Source organism: Schistocerca piceifrons, chromosome 1, assembly GCF_021461385.2.
Source record: "Schistocerca piceifrons isolate TAMUIC-IGC-003096 chromosome 1, iqSchPice1.1, whole genome shotgun sequence".
Taxonomy (NCBI): domain Eukaryota; kingdom Metazoa; phylum Arthropoda; class Insecta; order Orthoptera; family Acrididae; genus Schistocerca; species Schistocerca piceifrons.
The window spans coordinates 333,190,829-333,209,066 of NC_060138.1; the positions used below are offsets into that span (position 1 = coordinate 333,190,829).

General features: G+C 37.1%; 1 protein-coding gene across 1 annotated transcript in view; it reads left to right on the top strand.

The window, feature by feature from the left end:
* Positions 1 to 15,349, top strand: part of LOC124787399 (CCR4-NOT transcription complex subunit 3) — a 96,152-nt gene extending 80,803 nt beyond the window's left edge. Inside the window, exon 12 of the mRNA XM_047254336.1 lies at positions 12,432 to 15,349. Coding sequence (XP_047110292.1) covers positions 12,432 to 12,530 — 99 coding nt within the window. The 3' untranslated portion in view covers positions 12,531 to 15,349. The remainder of the gene's footprint in view (positions 1 to 12,431) is intronic.
* Positions 15,350 to 18,238: the final 2,889 nt, after the last annotated feature.

Below are 18,238 nucleotides of genomic sequence, written 5' to 3' on the forward strand. Positions count from 1 at the left end.
TGTCATATTTCTAAAGTGGTCATTTTTCCTGTGTTTGTTGTGTGTCTTTTGGCACTTTGGATAAGTCAATAAAATTTGATACAGGATTGTGGCAAGTACAGTCCAATTAAAATTTTTTAAAAAAAATGAAAATTAGCGAATGGCATCGTTGACCAGGAGGTCCCATCTGGGGAAGTTCGGCCACCAAATGGAAGTCTTATTTTAGTCGACACCACATTGGGCAACTTGTGCGCCGATGATGAGGATGAAATGATGATGAAAATTAATTGATAGTTGACAGTTCTCATTGTAGCTGGTTTTGTCCAATCATAATGCTTATGTCATGACTAAATTGTTTGCCATTGCCAAACTGCCACAATCAATATGTCAGTTCATTTTCACTTTCTTGATGTGTTTCCATTCCAAATCCTGGGTTGGGCTTTGTTACTTCATACTTCATCACACATGACAGCCACACCAAAACACACACACACACACACACACACACAAACAAACACACAAACTACTGAATCCTTTTGCACAGGATGCGATTCAGCATGAAGTATACAGTTGTTCTAATCCCAGAGATCAGCTGACACTAGATAAGTTTTGCATGACATAGTATGAAGCCAAATTTTTGGAAAGGTGCAATGAATTGTTGTAACTGGGTCTCCAGAGTCGTAAATACCGCAATTTTCTGCAGTGCGCTGGCATAGGAAAGCGGTTAGTGTATCAACCAGATTTGTGGAAGGTCATATTTCTGACATTTTTCCATATCATTGTCATCATTGTATTGACTGTTTTATTCACCCTTATTTTTCTTCCTATCATTATTTTTCCATTTGGAACCTGCTTGTGTCAAGTATAATCTGCAACCATGTGCCAAGCAGGACTGCTCATTGGTTGGTAATGCGGCAGCCTGGGTAACCATTGTGTGCCAGGTAACTATTGGCAGTGATAAATTTCAGTTTGCTTTTACAACTAAAACTGGAAGTTTTCTGTTTTGAGTTTGGTCGTAGATGTTAGCTTTAAGTGCTGTGGACAAAGCAATTGTGACTCTTGTTCTCCTGCAGGTTGGTGCTCACCATTTTCTCGAATACATTACACTTCACGAGTTTGTGGTTAAGTCATTAATCACTTAAAATCGGCTGTTGGCATTTCTGTTTCCATTGTACCTTGTGGTGGTCACTTCCAACATTGCTCCTTCTTACACATTAGCAGCATTTGTGAAGTGACCTGCCATGTTTATGTGTCATCTATAACCAAGCAAAACTGTAGCAGCATGTGACAGATGTAAACTATCAAGTAATTTTAATCAGTCTATAGTTATCCTTTCCCATACTGCCATCAAATGTTTCTGCCATTTGGAATCTTCATGTCGGACATAAACTGAAGCTGCAGCCAACTTTATATTACTGGTCTGCCTCAAATCATCTGCTTCCATATGACTCAAACAAGTGGTGCCAAATGCTCACAACAGTCAAGTGGAACCACTATATCCGACATCTCTGCAAGCATCAACTTAAGGGAACACACTAAGTTGTCGTGTATTGGTGTACCACGTATGCCTGTTGTTTCGTGTTCGAAACACTTTAATATGCACAAAGTTGTTACATTCAGCCATTTTTAATTGATTCCGAGTGTATCTTAGCTTACGGATGTGAATTTATGCAATGAATCTATTTTTTGGTTAGTTGTTATCGCTACTGTCACTAAGATGAAAGAGTGTCTTCTGTATAAAATGTTTTTATAGAGGTCACTGCTTGCATTTCAAAAATTGTACTTGGCTTCACTCACAGTTATGATACCTTAAAAATTGTCCTCAATGTGACATCATTCCACACTCCATAAACCACCATTTGAACCACATCAACCAGTTCGTAATGTACAAATATCACATTACTACCTTCTTATTCTATTTACAAGTGGTGCTTGGGAGCAGTTTTACTGTCATCGTTGTTGAAGTAGTTAGCATGTTCCTTCAGTTGTTTTTGAAAATGCGTTCTTCAGACTTTAAAAACAAGCCTTTATGTGACATGCATTTCTTTTTCATAGCACTTCCTTAAGTAGATTGTTTTGATATTTCTATTACACTATGGAACTAGCTAAAGAATGCTATAATTGCCCCCCCCCCCCCCCCCCCCCCCAAAAAAAAAAAAAAAGAGAGAGAGAGAGGTGAAAAACCTGTGCACCATAAGACTTCCCCTGCAGATTAATTAGAACTAATTATATTTGCACAGTTATAACCTTCTTTCCTTTTCTACTGACCCTGAAACGTGCCTGTTCACTTTGATAAGTTTAATCAAATTGATTACTTCAGTGTCAATGAACGTCCTTGCAGTCCATCAGAAAATGTTAAGTACATGGTACGACACAAAAAAGGAGACAGATGCTACACATTTCTGTACTTGCCAAATATATCTACAACTCTACCGCACAAGTCACCATATATGTGCGTATGTATATTTGGTCAGTTGTAGTACTCATTGAAGTCGATTCCAATGCTCATAATAAGGAAAGAAATAGAGGAGGAGGAAAAAAGAAACTAGTGGCTGTGTTGGCTACCTGCCCCATTTCTTGCTCCCACTCCAGCACTACACAGCCTTCTATCTCACCAATGCAGTGATTAATCTTTTTGTATGTGTGTGTCACTTGACATGGTACCCAATGAGCCCATTTTTCCAATAGTGTAAAGATGCTATATGTTTATTCTGCAAGTCATCTTGTGGTGTGTGGCAGAATTTCATGGACAATTGCAGATTCTAAACTGCGGCTAGTGTTCAACTAATGCGCAATATCATAAATTGTAGGATTACAATAATCACCAATTGTTTTGCTCACCTCTCTGTTTCCAATAGTAAGTAGCTTACTTGAGTGCTCTTCTTTGCAGACAGATACTTGTCCACTTATTAAGTAATTTATCCACCCATAAATTTTTATTGACCAAGGCAGCTATCACCATACTGCAGCTGCATTCTCTGAATAGACTGCACAGCTTTAGTCCCTCCAGAATACAGAAAGCAGAAGTTCCCTCAATTAAACCTTTTGTGCCATAGAGCAGGGCACTCTAATGAAATGCTTTGAAATCACTATGAATAGAACTATTCAGTGAACCAAAACAGCTAACGCACAAGAATGACAATAAAAATAAGGCATGTCATTGGTGAGTCAGCCCTGTAAACATGTGGAGCAGCAGAAAATGGCATTCCACTTATTTACTTTCCCTAATAATATGTCAAAGGTCCAGTTTTATGACAAACTATCTAATAAAGTATATGTGACAGCACTGTGGAATGGGACCATGGTTAAATTACACCTCACAGCTACAAAACATCTTGAAGTTGTGGTTCCTACTGCCTTGAGCTGGAACCTTGTTAGTTTCATGAAAAATATTGATTAATGTTTTTTGATATATGTTTAGCTGATACTACACTAGCATTGTTTTTGGCATTGAACTTTACCCCATTGTACCTCACTTTTTATTCATGACAAATAAATAAATAGTACCACACAAAGTTTGAAGGAGTTATAACTATGACAATAAGCACATCACGGCACAGTAAAACCCAATGAAAGTAGTTGCATTAATTTGTTAGTGATATGCAAAACAGTTTGTTGGTTTCAGTACAAGCTTCTGAAGGCTGTCTAATACAAGTTTCAATATTTTGTCATGTGTCAGCACTAGTTGTAGTTGTGGTTGCATAGGAGACTGCTGTTAACTTCGTTGGCTCCACGGGAAGTAATCTGTGTGATTGAAATCAGAAGTGTTGTTGGTCACTAAATAGATCAGTGGCTCTCAATTCACCAATCTCGCCACTCATAATTCAAGTAACTTCACACTACCAGCTTCAAATATACCACACATCATTTGTTTGGATCCATAGTATTGTTAATGGATAACATGCCTGTCTTTCTTTGTACTATTTTATTGTTTGGTTTTTAGAATGATTATCTTCATTGTACATAGCTGCCAACCAAGTGTGGGCATGTGAAACACTTCATCTGTTGTTTTCTCACAAAAGATGAATCATGTAATATTTTAACAGGCTATTGTTTTTACTTCAGATTTCAGTTCTTTACTACTTTGTGAATTGCTTCAGTGAAATAAGATGTGTTCAACCTATAGAAAATGTGTCTCTCTCTCATTTGTGGTGAATTTTAATTCCTCCCATCCATTTTTAAACTATTGGAATATTTGGGCTCATTGTAAGTCTCTGGAATTAGCATTTAAACAGTTAAAATCTGCCTCGCATGTTATTTGTTTGAATGTGTTTAGTAGACAGTTAACTAACATTCTAACAGAAAGCTATGTCATACCCAAAACTTCACATTAAACATGATAGACACAACCTGTCAAGATCGTTGTTGGGTCAGCAAGCCCCCTTGCCTCCAATTAACAATAGTTAATTAATATTATTGCCATTAACCCCCTTCTTAACAGTTCATGAAAATCTTAACACATGATAGTTTACATATTTGCCACAAGCAAGCAGCTAAATATTTAACCCTAAAACTTAACATTGCACCATCTAGAGAACCATATTTTTAAATGTCTTTGTATTTTGGCTACATTCATGCCTTCTCGATGTTAAAACCATGTAGATTGACAGAAGTTCTGTCAAGTAGTCTTTTGTCATTAAGCGAACCACTCTTTTTCTTCTGTCCTTATTGTTCTCTTATTTATCTAAATGAATTCTGTCTCAGCTCCTGTCATTTTTTATGCCGCCTCATTACCATATCGCCACAAACTTGTTGTAATGTTAAAATCTTTTAGTAATCATTTCTTTCTCATGTCCATGATGCTTCACCAACCCCCGCCCCCACTTTGATAGACGTGTCTTTCGAAATCAACCCATTTTGTTCAAATTCATCTTTCATTTATCCTGCAAGCTTTTTAATAAGAAAAGTAAAATCATTTTTCTTTCCAATTTATGTTGATGTGTGTAAATTCTGTAATTCAACTATTCATATAAAAATGAAGACTCACCCACTCCTTTTTTAAGACTATTTACTTGCCGTAAAACTCAATTTAGTACTAAGCTAATTCTGCATGATTACTTCAGTATTCTTCGAAAGCATAAATTACAACAGTAACAACCAATCTACTTTCTTCAGACACCTGTAAGAATTGTGTTGTGATCTTCAGTCCAAAGACTGGTTAGTTGCAGCTCTCCATGCTACTCTATCCTGTGCAAGCCTCTTCATCTCAGAGTAACTACTGCAACCTACATCCTTCTTAATCTGCTTACTGTATTCATCTCTTGGTCTCACTGTACGATTTTTACCCCTCACGCTTCCCTCCGGTACTAAATTGGTGATTCCTTGATGCCTCAGAATGTGTCGTACCTACCAATCCCGTCTTCTAGGCAGGTTGTACCAAAAATTTCTTTTCTCCCCGATTCTGCTCAATACATACTCATTAGTTATGTGGTCTACCCATCTAATATACAACATTCTTATGTAGCACCACATTTCAAAAACTTCTATCCTCTTCTTGTCTAAACTATCGTCCATGTTTCATTTCCATACATGGCTACACTCAGTACAAATACTTTCAGAAAGGACTTCCTGACACTTAAATCTATACTCAATGTTAACAAATTTCTCTTCTTCAGAAACACTTTTCGTGTAGTTGCCAGTCTACATTTTATATCCTCTCTACTTCAACCATCATCAATTTTATTTTGCCTGCCAAATAGCAGAACTCATCTGCTGCTTTTTTAAGTGTCTCGTTTCGTAATCTGTTTCACTCAGCATCACCTGGTTTAATTCAATCACATTCCATTGACCTCGGTTTGCTTTTCTTGATGTTCATCTTATATCCTCTTTTAAGACACTGTCCATTCCATTCAACTGCTCTTCCAAGTCCTTTGCTGCCTCTGACAGAATTGCAAAGTCATCAGCAAACCTCATAGTTTTTGTTTCTTCTCTCTGAACTTTAATTCATACTCCAAATTTTTATTTTGTTGTCTTTACTGCATGCTCAGTATACAGATAGAATAACCTTATCTCACCCTCTTCCCAACCACTGCCTCCATTTCGCGCCCCTTGACTTTCATAACTGTACAAATTGTAAATAGCCTTTTGCTCCATGTGTTATACCCCTGCTTACCTTTAGAACTTGAAAGAGAGTATTCCAGTCAACATTGTTAAAAGCTTTCTCTAAGTCTACAAATGCTAAAAATGTAGCTTTCCCTTTTCTTAACCTATCTTCTATGAGAAGTCGTAGGATCAGTATTGCCTCCCACACTCCTGCGTTTCTCCTAAACCCAAAGTGATCTTCCTCAAGGTCAGCTTATGTAAAGGATTCGTGTTAGTTTATTACAATTGTGGCTTACTAAACTGATAATTTGGTAATTTTCACAATTTCCAGCGCCTGCTTTCTTTGGAATTGGAATTATAATATTTTTCTTGAAGTAAGAGGGTATTTTTTGCCATGGCTGGCTCTTCCGAGGCTATCAGTAGCTCCAACAGAATGTTGTCTACTGTCGGGGGTGCATGTGTATGCGTGCGCATTTTAGCTCATAATAGGATTAGTCTGAAAGCCAGCAAGTTTCGTTTCTTTATGTGTGCGCCTGATTGAATGCTTCTGCTTTGTGGTGAGCTGTCACCTTTATTTCAAAGTATTAACTCCGATGAAATATTTGTTTGAATTTGTGAAACAATACAGCCCAGTGTTCCTTAAAGTTTCTTATTTCATGTTAACATTCCAACACATGTTTATCCATGGAAATTACCCTGTTGTCAACAGTGTCATTCATAGTAAACATTGAGTGAATGAGATGTTGTGGTGTTTAAGATTCCATACATGTATTCAGTTATGGAGGAATATGGATGAAAACACTGTCTTTATTTATGTTTTCTATGATTCCCCTATATCAACTTGGGAAACTGTCAAGTTACCCTCTCAGCAAGGCAATGGCTGATTTTCTTCTCCATCTTTGTCCATTTGAGATGGTACAATATCTATAATTACTTTAGTAGTGTGTGTTACTTTTAAAATTGTGATACAATTTGATTGGTGTCTATATATACAGGTAGGGTTACGTCTCAACCTTTAATCATACTGCTGTCATTTGATTTCAGTGGTCATTTAGATTTGTGGTGTGAAATCTGGCTGGCTATGTCATGAATTGTAGTGCAGAATTATGAGTAGTGATACAGTTTTGTTTTAAAGCTATATTTAGTGTGACAGAAACTACATGAATAAACTGGTCCCTGTAACACAAGAAAAAATCAGAAGAGGAACTATTAAAAAGTCACTTCACAATTATCAGTTTTCTTCTCAAAGTAGTACTGAGTATGAGAGAAACTATAAAAGTACCAGGTCCCTGTAATCCAAGGAAAAATCAAAAATGCAACTAATAAGGCTACTAAAAAGTTACTTCACAAATGTGATGAAACACATTTGTGAAACAACTTTGCCAAATTTTGAATACATGTTAGTTGGAGGTAGATAATTTATATTTGAAGTTAAAATATTTGAGCAATGTTGGTATATAAAAAATAATACTTATGTGAAATATGAGTACTGTGAGAAAAAAATACAACACATGCGGTGATGAGGAATTCTGTTAGTGACCTCCAAAGGAAGAAATTGTCATTCTTCTCACAAAGTTGCTGTCATCTAAAGACTATGAGCAGTAATACAACCCCCAGCAGCATCCCCCCCCACCAGGTATTTGGATGGGAGATCGTCTGGGAAAAATTGGTGGCATTTGGTTTTAAGGACACGCAATTCGTCCTAGTGGCATCCAAGTGAAAGACTTGCCACAGGCTGTTGTGCTACACAGTATATTTATTTATCTATTTAATATAATAGAAGGAAACATTCCACGTGGGAAAAATTATATATAAAAACAAAGTGAGGTGACTTACCGAACGAAAGTGCTGGCAGGTCTATCGACCTGCCAGCGCTTTCGTTCGGTAAGTCACCTCACTTTGTTTTTATATATAATATTTATCTATTTATTTTTATCCCACAGTTGTACTGTTTGATTCGGGTTGGTGGGTCAAGCTGACTGCTCCATGCATTGAATTGTTTGCTGGTAAAGGTTTTTCATTCATAAGTATTGTGTTGTTTGCTGGTGTAGTGTAAGTGTTGTTGATTGTTGACATAGTGTAAGATGAAAACACCATCCATTACACCTGCATAAGGCTCTAAATAATCATGCAACTACGAAGGCAGTTCAATAAGTAATGCAACCCCTTTTATTTTTCTGAAACAGGGGCTGTTTTATTCAGCATTGAAATACACCAGGTTATTCCCCAATCTTTTAGCTACACAACACTATTTTTCAACGTAATCTCCATTCAATGCTACGGCCTTACGCCACCTTGAAATGAGGGCCTGTATGCCTGCACGGTACCATTCCACTGGTCGATGTCGGAGCCAACGTCGTACTGCATCAATAACTTCTTCATCATCCGCGTAGTGCCTCCCACGGATTGCGTCCTTCATTGGGCCAAACATATGGAAATCCGACGGTGCGAGTTCGGGGCTGTAGGGTGCATGAGGAAGAACAGTCCACTGAAGTTTTGTGAGCTCCTCTCGGGTGCGAAGACTTGTGTGAGGTCTTGCGTTGTCATGAAGAAGGAGAAGTTCGTTCAGATTTTTGTGCCTACGAACACGCTGAAGTCGTTTATTCAATTTCTGAAGAGTAGCACAATACACTTCAGAGTTGATCGTTTGACCATGGGGAAGGACATCGAACAGAATAACCCCTTCAGCGTCCCAGAAGACTGTAACCATGACTTTACCGGCTGAGGGTATGGCTTTGAACTTTTTCTTGGTAGGGGAGTGGGTGTGGCGCCACTCCATTGATTGCCGTTTTGTTTCAGGTTCGAAGTGATGAACCCATGTTTCATCGCCAGTAACAATCTTTGACAAGAAATTGTCACCCTCAGCCACATGACGAGCAAGCAATTCCGCACAGATGGTTCTCCTTTGCTCTTTATGGTATTCGGTTAGACAACGAGGGACCCAGCTGGAACAAACCTTTGAATATCCCAACTGGTGAACAATTGTGACAGCACTACCAACAGAGATGTCAAGTTGAGCACTGAGTTGTTTGATGGTGATCCGCCGATCATCTCGAACGAGTGTGTTCGCACGCTCCGCCATTGCAGGAGTCACAGCTGTGCACGGCCGGCCCGCACGCGGGAGATCAGTCAGTCTTGCTTGACCTTGCGGCGATGATGACACACGCTTTGCCCAACGACTCACCGTGCTTTTGTCCACTGCCAGATCACCGTAGACATTCTGCAAGCGCCTATGAATATCTGAGATGCCCTGGTTTTCCGCCAAAAGAAACTCGATCACTGCCCGTTGTTTGCAACGCACATCCGTTACAGGCGCCATTTTAACAGCTCCGTACAGCGCTGCCACCTGTCTGAAGTCAATGAAACTATACAAGACGAAGCGGGAATGTTTGAAAATATTCCACAAGAAATTTCCGGTTTTTTCAACCAAAATTGGCCGTGAAAAAAAATGTGTCGCATTACTTATTGAACTGCCCTCGTATATAGCCTCTGCAGACCTGAGCAATCACAATTCCACATTTCTTTTGTATCCAAATAAACATATACCAGCTCACAGATAATCATCCAGAATCATCCTTTTTACTGACGTTTGGTGAATTATAACATGTGCAACTTCCTGCAGATAAAAAAATCTGTGCTTTCAATTTACGGTCTAAAATGAGAATCATCCATGAAGGGGATAGTTTTCCATTGACGTGCAATCTGGTATGCATGATGGCCTGCTCACTACAAATACATCTTTCTCTGATGAGCAGTGCACCTGTGGTTGATCACCTTCGTGAATTTGCTGCTTCACACTTTCTATTTTTCTTTGAGAATGTTACCAAATGAAGCAGAAGCAGTGTGAAATTAACATTGTGTGAGGGATCATTTTAGTGGTTTAATTGTATCAGGGAAATAATCCCCAAGGAATCAGTTCTGGCTCTCAAACTGTGAAACGTGTTAAATGTATTGAAGAACAATAAGTGAATTATATAAACATAAAACACAGGTTACTAAAATTGTTCATTCTGTGTGTCCACAGGGACAACTTTCCACAACATTATTCATTGTGGAGATTTTGATTTAAAATAATGTGACTGTATACTCACCAGATTTTGAATCTGCTGAAATCATCTTATTTTTAGAAGTGAAATCCTACTCAATTATTTATATGTTTAGAATTTGTTTTGCACATGTAGAAAGCAATGTCAGGCATAGGCTAACTTCTACAGGAGCATCCGTATGCAGTACAGATACAGAATCAATGTCCAAAGATTATACATAAGAGACCAAATATATAGCTGCATTATTGCTTAGATAGATCTTCTGTATAACCCGAGTTCTAAATCATCCAAAATACTGTATGTAAGTGTTCACCGTCAATCTTTCTCATCTATTTTGCAGCAGGTGTATTGTATTTTCTGGTATAAAATAGTCTCCTGTAGCCATCAGATTCTAACTAGGCACTCTAGTGGGAAACTATATGTATTTTTTTAATTTTTTTTTTTTAACTGCACTATATGTTGCTGTCTCTGTGTTCTATGCTGACTCACACTATCTTGCAAAATAGCACTAAACGGCCATTTTGACAGTTACCAACTCCCCCTCCCCCTCTCTCAGATGAGGTTTTCCACAGCCGTTCTTTCACCTTTGTGACCTGCCTACAGTGATCTCAATACTGCCCTGAAGATCCACAGTAATAATCAATTACTTTAGAATATATGTACACTTATACAGTATAGCCCTTATTTTACTTTCCTGGAATTAACGTTTTCCCACTGTTTACGACATTTTTTTACGGTTCCCGTCAAATTTCTTATGTCCACAATGTTAATTTGCGCCCGATTTTGCATCAACATATGTATAATTTTCCTGCAATTTATGCATTACGAAAAAGTGTTTGTGGAGAGAAAAAAATGTTGCTGGCATGATGTTGGCCATCCACTAGTGTTTATGAATAGTACATGATTAAGTTTCTTTACACCAGAGCACCTTACTCAATGGATTTGAACCGGTAAACATGTAACAATTGCAACAATTTGTGCCAAATCTCCTACCACTGCCAAGCTCTACTTGGCAATGTGGTTGATGGAAGTAATTAGGATTGTTCGAATAAATATATTATGACCAATCACAAAAACCATTTCCAAACTGTCTCTACTGCACAAACTCATTTTTGTGATTGTTTTGATCATCGTGTCACCTTTGTCGAATCATATTTAGCATGTTTCGGCGTTTGGCCACTTGTAGTGCTAGTTGACACAGTCATTCACTTTTGCGTTGCTCAAATGTTTGTACGTTTAGTATAACACAGCACTGGTTATGCAAGTTTTTCATGCAGAGCAAAATGTGTTTCAAGAATATATTCTCATTGTCAAGTGCAGTATTTATGTATGTATATTTATTTATTTTGCACAAACAATGTGAGTGGTAGTTTGCGAGTGTGTGGTTTTCTACACAACTGAGGAGGCACACTACCTGATAACCTCAGAAAGATGACTACAGGAGAGATGCAAAACAACACATGCAAACGCAACACAAAATACTTTTTTGCCCTTGATAACAAGAAAAAATTCTTGAAACGCACCTTCCTAAGCATGAAAAAATACATAACTAGTGCAGTATTTCAGTATTTAAATAGCAAATGACAGCTGCAGGCTTTCAAAAACATCGATTGTGTTGTATGAAATTGAGTCAGACGTTCCTACTTCCCAGACAGTTGTCAGTTCCACTTCAATCAGAAGTTTTTATTTGATAATAAACCTTGATTAGATGATAAACAAGTCCCTGACAAGTCCCTTGAAGCCTGTTACATACATATACCACACATAAAGTGCGAAAAAGCAAGGGGGGTATCCTGTACATAACTTTTACAGCTTAAAATGTTATTTCCCACATTTTATATTTTTCTGCATTTTACACCGGTTTTTGAAGTCCCTTGAAAAGTGTAAAAGCGGGGTTTCACTGTATTCCCTTCCCTCCCTCATCCACCCACTCTCACCATTCTCTGTTTCTCATTCTCTCATTATTTGTCACTTTATTTCTATTCCACCTGCTTTTTAGTAATATTTTTCTTTCTTCCATTCTTTGCATTCCATTAATTGTTTCTAAATGTCTCAGAACTTCAGCAAAACTGCAGTTCAATTCTGCGTTTAAAATTGCAAGTTATTGACATAGTTTGATAAGACAAAGAAGTGGTAAACTTGGATAGAGGGTGCCACTTTTGCATTGTTTCGAATAGTATTGTGTCTTGTTTTCGTAGCCGCATGAGTTTTTGATTATTACCAATATTGTAGTGTATTTAGTACGGCATTGATTAGTTACAGCATTCATTATGGCAGTAAGTTAACCAAATTTTAGAAAACATATTTTTTTGTCGTGTATGCTTTATTCAGCGATTACTAACTTTGCATTGTCTTTTGTTTCAGGGCACTTACATTTACTTCGATTATGAGAAATGGGGCCAAAGGAAGAAAGAGGGTTTTACTTTTGAATACAAGTACTTAGAAGATCGTGACCTGAACTGAAACATCAGACTCCACCGGATATGGATGCCGGTTTTTACCCCAGTGGAGCCATCCACAGTGATATTGTATAGAACAACTTTTTTTTCTCACTTTTGGCTGGAATTGGATTTGTGAATACACTCATGAATCTTTTGTGGAGAGAAAAGACATTGTTTTTTGGTACAGGTTATCGTTATTTTAAGTTCTTTCAGCTGTTCTTGGCATCCAGTCGGAAGTGCATTTTCCGGTGATGCTATGAAGATCTCTCAGTGTGTTGTTGAAATATTCCTAAGTGGAAAAAAGTGACTGTGAAACTGTGTTTTAGTTCGTGATTCTTTTCCTAAGATCTTGTGATGGTGCATCTTAAACAGTATCACTTTCCAAGTTATGAATCCCCAGTACAAATAAATGACTAGAATGGAGTATTATGTGGAGCATATGGCCTCAGCATTCTGCATGGAGCCTTCATATCCGTGCAAAGTACTTGTTGTGTTGATCTTAACTTTTGTAAAAAGTACATGAAATGATATAAAATACTTATGTACAGAACATTTTGTGTAGAATATTGAATAATAATTATTACAAATGAAAATATGTTACATTTATTGTTTTGCACGTCTATAGCTACTTGAAGCTGAGTAGAATGCAAGAGGCCATGGCTTGTGGTTAGAAGGTGCTTGCTCAGTAAAAGTGGTTATCAGTCTATATGCAGCTGGATGTTCAGGGAATTTCGTATAGGAGGTTATTGTTAATAAAATGAAAATACCACAAAAAAAGTCTGTACAGCATATGCCTATACTACAGACAAGAAGGAACCCAGAACTACAAAAATTGAGGTATTTTGTTTGCTGCTACCTGGGGCCCAAATCCTAGAATTATTTTCAGAAATGATTTACTTTCAAATCACTTTCATATGTACATGCCTATCATCAAATTATAACTCTACCCCTCCAAATCTTTTGGGTCTCTGAAAATTATGTGCAAGCAATGTTAGGTGGTTTTGAGTGTATTCTAGTTCTGCAGTATAAGTAGGCAACTCCAGTTTGATTTTCTACCTTACAGCCTATACCCACTGCTGTCACAATGTCAGTTGCATTTACTTTTGTACTTTAATTTGAGGCATTTTCCCCAGTAGATGTCATCTGCTGTCAAATAGCATTTATGTTTCTGCAGTATACATTTCTGTGAAATGCTTGTTTATACAAACTGGTATAGATAATGGTCGAGTTGTAATAGTATGTCTAGTTTCTATGTGTGTTGTTTCATTGTACTAGCAGTTGCCATGCTCTCAATTCTGGCCAAACCTCAGTGTGCAGTCCATAAAACAATACTGTTTTTTGTGTGTCCTTATAGCTCTTCAAGAGACAGATAAAATTTTAATGAAAATTATCAACTATAAGCTTTGAAACGTATTTTCAGAATGTATCTGGGGTTTGTGCCAGGAGATACTGCCAATTAGAAGAGAATGGCATGATCTCAGGCTGCTTTCTTGGTTCCACTTCAACACATTTAGTTTCATTTTATTTATGTCGACCTGCTATATCAGATTAAATGTTTCACTGCTTTTTGCAATTTTAAAAATCTTACTCGGATCTTCAAACACTGTAATATAAAAGCCAATGTGATGTATGCAGATGTCTTGTATATGTATATATACATATATATATATATATATATATATATGAAATGTTTTTATTTGTTAAAAGTAAAAATCCTACTGAAAAAAATATTACAATGCTGATGACGGCATTTCTGTGCAAGTATTAAATTATATTTTTAATTTCAAAGCAGACTAATATCACAGTGGGTTTATTACCTTCTAAAGCTTCCCTTTCTTTTACAATGTTCCATTCACCACTTTTTTATGGGATCCCAGGGTACTGAACTCTTTCGTAGCTGCAATGTGGAACAAGACATAACTACATTACTGTTGGAGGAGCCAGTTGTTATTAAATATTTATAAAGAGTATTCTAAAAGTTGTTCTTACATTACTTTGTCTCTATGTATTGTGTTGCAAAGAGATACACAACAGTTCATATATATGCAGTATATATTCGTATATAAAACCACTGTGTCTTAATAGAATTTAAAAGACTTTTAACTGGATAAAAACAATATGTTTGCCCATACTTGTAGTTCATAAAATATGATGTTAGTCATTCTACTTTGGAAAGATACGTGTTATTGTGTTGTGCACATGTTTAATGTTTGCTGGCTGCTCCAGCAGTAAACTGCAAAAGAAGTACTGCTCTTGCAGTGCAATAATTCAGAAATTATTTTTGTATATTGTGACTTAAGCTGATGTTAGTTGTCATTTCATAATATCCCTGAAATGATTATTTTTGAATACTAATTCATCAAGGCTGTTTATTTTGGGAGCTATCCTTACATGCTCAGAATTGTTAAGACTATTTTGAACTTGAAATATCAATGGTGTGTTAGAAGACCAGTATTTGAATACCACTTTTGAACAGAAAATCAAAAGTTTGACTGTAAGGTTATGTCCCAAATGACCTTGGTAGAATTGTGGTTGTAATACAGTGGTCATTAGATCTCATTATTTGTCTGTAGGTGAAAGACTGAGTTTCACTTTCAAGACTGATACAGTATGTGGAATTATTAGTTTACAGTAACATTAAACCCAGTGATGTCATTCTTTTATATATAGATAATGCCAAAGACTGTAAAGAGCAGAGCTTCTTTTGGTCATAATAACAATGAACTTTCAAAATAAGTCTGCTACAAAAAGTGACAGGACAAGAAATCATTGAGAGAGAAAACTGAAGGAATACAAGAAAATGATAACCTGATACAAAATACAGTGATTTTTGTCAGTGTACTAAGAGCTTTCATTGTAAAGTCATACTCCCATTTGTTCCTTATACCTGTTAATTGTACATAGTTTTCTTAATAGACCCCCTCTCTCTCTCTCTCTCTCTCTCTCTCTCTCTCTCTCTCTGTTTCACTTTCATTCCTCTCTGCATGCCTGACTTTGATAAATAATGTGTTGGTCAGTGACACTCAGGGTAAATATTGTAGCTTCCTATAACCTAGTTTAGAATTCTCGCTTTTATCAGTGGGTAAAAATATTCTGGCACTCTGTTTTGTTGTTGCTAATTAAAATACTCATCAGTTGTGTGTAAACAAATCTTGAAATGAGATTTCTGCACACTTAGGGAGAGTCATCTTTGGTGGCATAATATTAATATCTGATTATGTCAAAAGTGACATGTAGGTACCCAGAAACTAACTATTTGAGCACTGCCTTACATCTTTGGTTATGGAATATGCAAGAATGCTGAATGAGTACAAATAAAAGTCCGAGAGGAGAGGAGAAGCTATTCTAAACATTACATTCATGTACATTTCAGAAGGTTCTCTCTTTTTCTGCACTGCGGAAATTTTGGGTTATTTTAGTAGTTGCTGGTGCTTTTGTGCTTAGAATTATGATTTAAATTTTGTCTAACATACCATTTGCATAAATATATAATGATATGAAATGACTGGAGCAGCTACGTGAAATGAATAGTTTGTTACATTAGTATGGGAACAACTACACACGAAAAAAGGTTATATGAAGCAGATTAAATGAGTCACAACCTACAAAAATAAGTCATGAAAATGGATGTTTTAGTTAGTCACATTAAGTGAAGTTTGCTGTGTACAATAAATAAGGATGCTATTGGCATTGTGTAACCTTCCATAATAGGGAAAATAGCTTCTAGATTTTTTTGTGGAGGATAACACGTTTTGATCTCATCTGCTGTTCCAGTAAAATTTTTATGAAAATGTTATCTGCTTTGCCCTACACAATATATAAAGGTGCAGGGGACCCGTGAAGTTTGTATAAATGGCATATCCATCTGGAAAGCAAAACTACAGACAAGGTTCCGCAGCATCTGAGTAATCTAGAGCCAAAATGGGTAGTTATACCCATGTTTTCGAGTGAGAAATGAATAAGTATAGTTAACATGCAGAACAGAACAATCCACGAAAATGCCAAACATTTTATGAAAAAGGAGTTTGCGACAATACAAATAGGATTAGGTGAAAGAGAAGTAGGCTGAGAATATAAGTCTCTGAAATTATGAAAATAAATGCTACACCTGAAGGGTTAAATGGAAAATGATGGTAAAGCCAACAGTTCCTTGCAAGTGCATTGTACATACATGGAAATAGTTACAGTCCAAATAAATCAATTGGGTTATTTCAACTTGCAAGTAGGTTCAGTGTCAAACAACTTCTGAATTATTCTGTCATCTTGCTGGCCTCACATCATATTCAATTACAGGTGTGCTTTTCAGCAAGTAAGTGGCAGTGAAAGAAAATCCTATGGTCTGTGCTTCAGCTGGCCATGAGAGCAGCTTTGGTAAAGGAGTATGTCTTGAAGGGAAATTGTGTGTGTTCTTCCAGCACCAGGACGCATTGGGGGAAAAAAAGAGAGATTATTGTGAGTCTATGAACACTTTTGTGTAAGGGCTGTGTCATATGGTTGTCATTATTGCACAGTGTTTAAAATAAAGAATGAGAAGGCACTTGCCACAAATGAGAATGGTATGGAAGTCCTAAGAGAAATTGGGAGGACTGTCAGATGGGTTCTGAATGATCTACCATGCTTAATGTGGGGTTCCACAAAGCAGTGAACCGTACCACAGCCAGCCACCAACAAATTCACCATGCTGGATTTATTCCTCTGTATTGTCACCATTGAATTGTTCTCCCTCAACAAAAGCAAACAATTGAAAATCCAGGATGGAATAATGACAGTATTATAAAGGGTTAGATTGCTACTCATCATGTAGCAGAGATGCTGAGTCACATCCTCAGCAGCCAGAGACTGTGGCCACATGTGTGCGAGTTGCTTTTGCATTTTGTGTGTGTGTGTGTGTGTGTGTGTGTGTGTGTGTGTGTGTGTGTGTGTGTTTTGTCTAATATCGATGAAGGCATTCTTGACTGTGAGCTTACTTGTTTGACAATCTTTTTGTTGTAATTATTTGTGAATCAGCATCTTCACTATATGGTGAGTAGAAATTTGTCCTTTTCATAATATTGCCACCCTGAACAAAGTGCGAGAAGTTTTGATGTCAGACTTGGATGAGCATAGTGTATGATTGCCAGAAATGGATCATGCTTCTGAATAGATGAGGAGGACCATTGGCCCTGTATGTGCAAGCACCCAGTGACATTATTGTGATTGTTACAATACCAAATCACCCCTAGTATTAATTTCAGAAAGTGTAAAATACTGCTGTTTAAGCTTAGAAGATTATCTAGTCATTTGTCCAGGTTTTTTTTTTTTCCTATCAATTGAACAATGTTCCAGCAAGATGTCAACTAACCTCACAAAGTTGCACAGTACCATGAATGTATAGATATGATGTGGCACAGTGTCACCTGGTCTCTCCCCAACTGCACACAACATTCAGATTTTGTGCCCAGCAGAAACATGAGCTGTAACTGCACACAACATTCAGGTGGTGTTGGCAGTTATTCAAGCTCCCAGGAATGCATTATTACATAATGTAGTTGACTTCTTGATTAGTGCTTGCTGCAATATCTAGCACCCTGTTGGGGAAATGGGTGGACAACAGCATCTACATATTGATCTGCAGGTTGTTGCAGTTATTTTTAATGTCTTTCTTACAACTGGTTTTGTTATTCTTTGATATTGAACATTTTGAAACTACACAATATAATGGACTTTTAGATACAAAGCTACATAAACTTA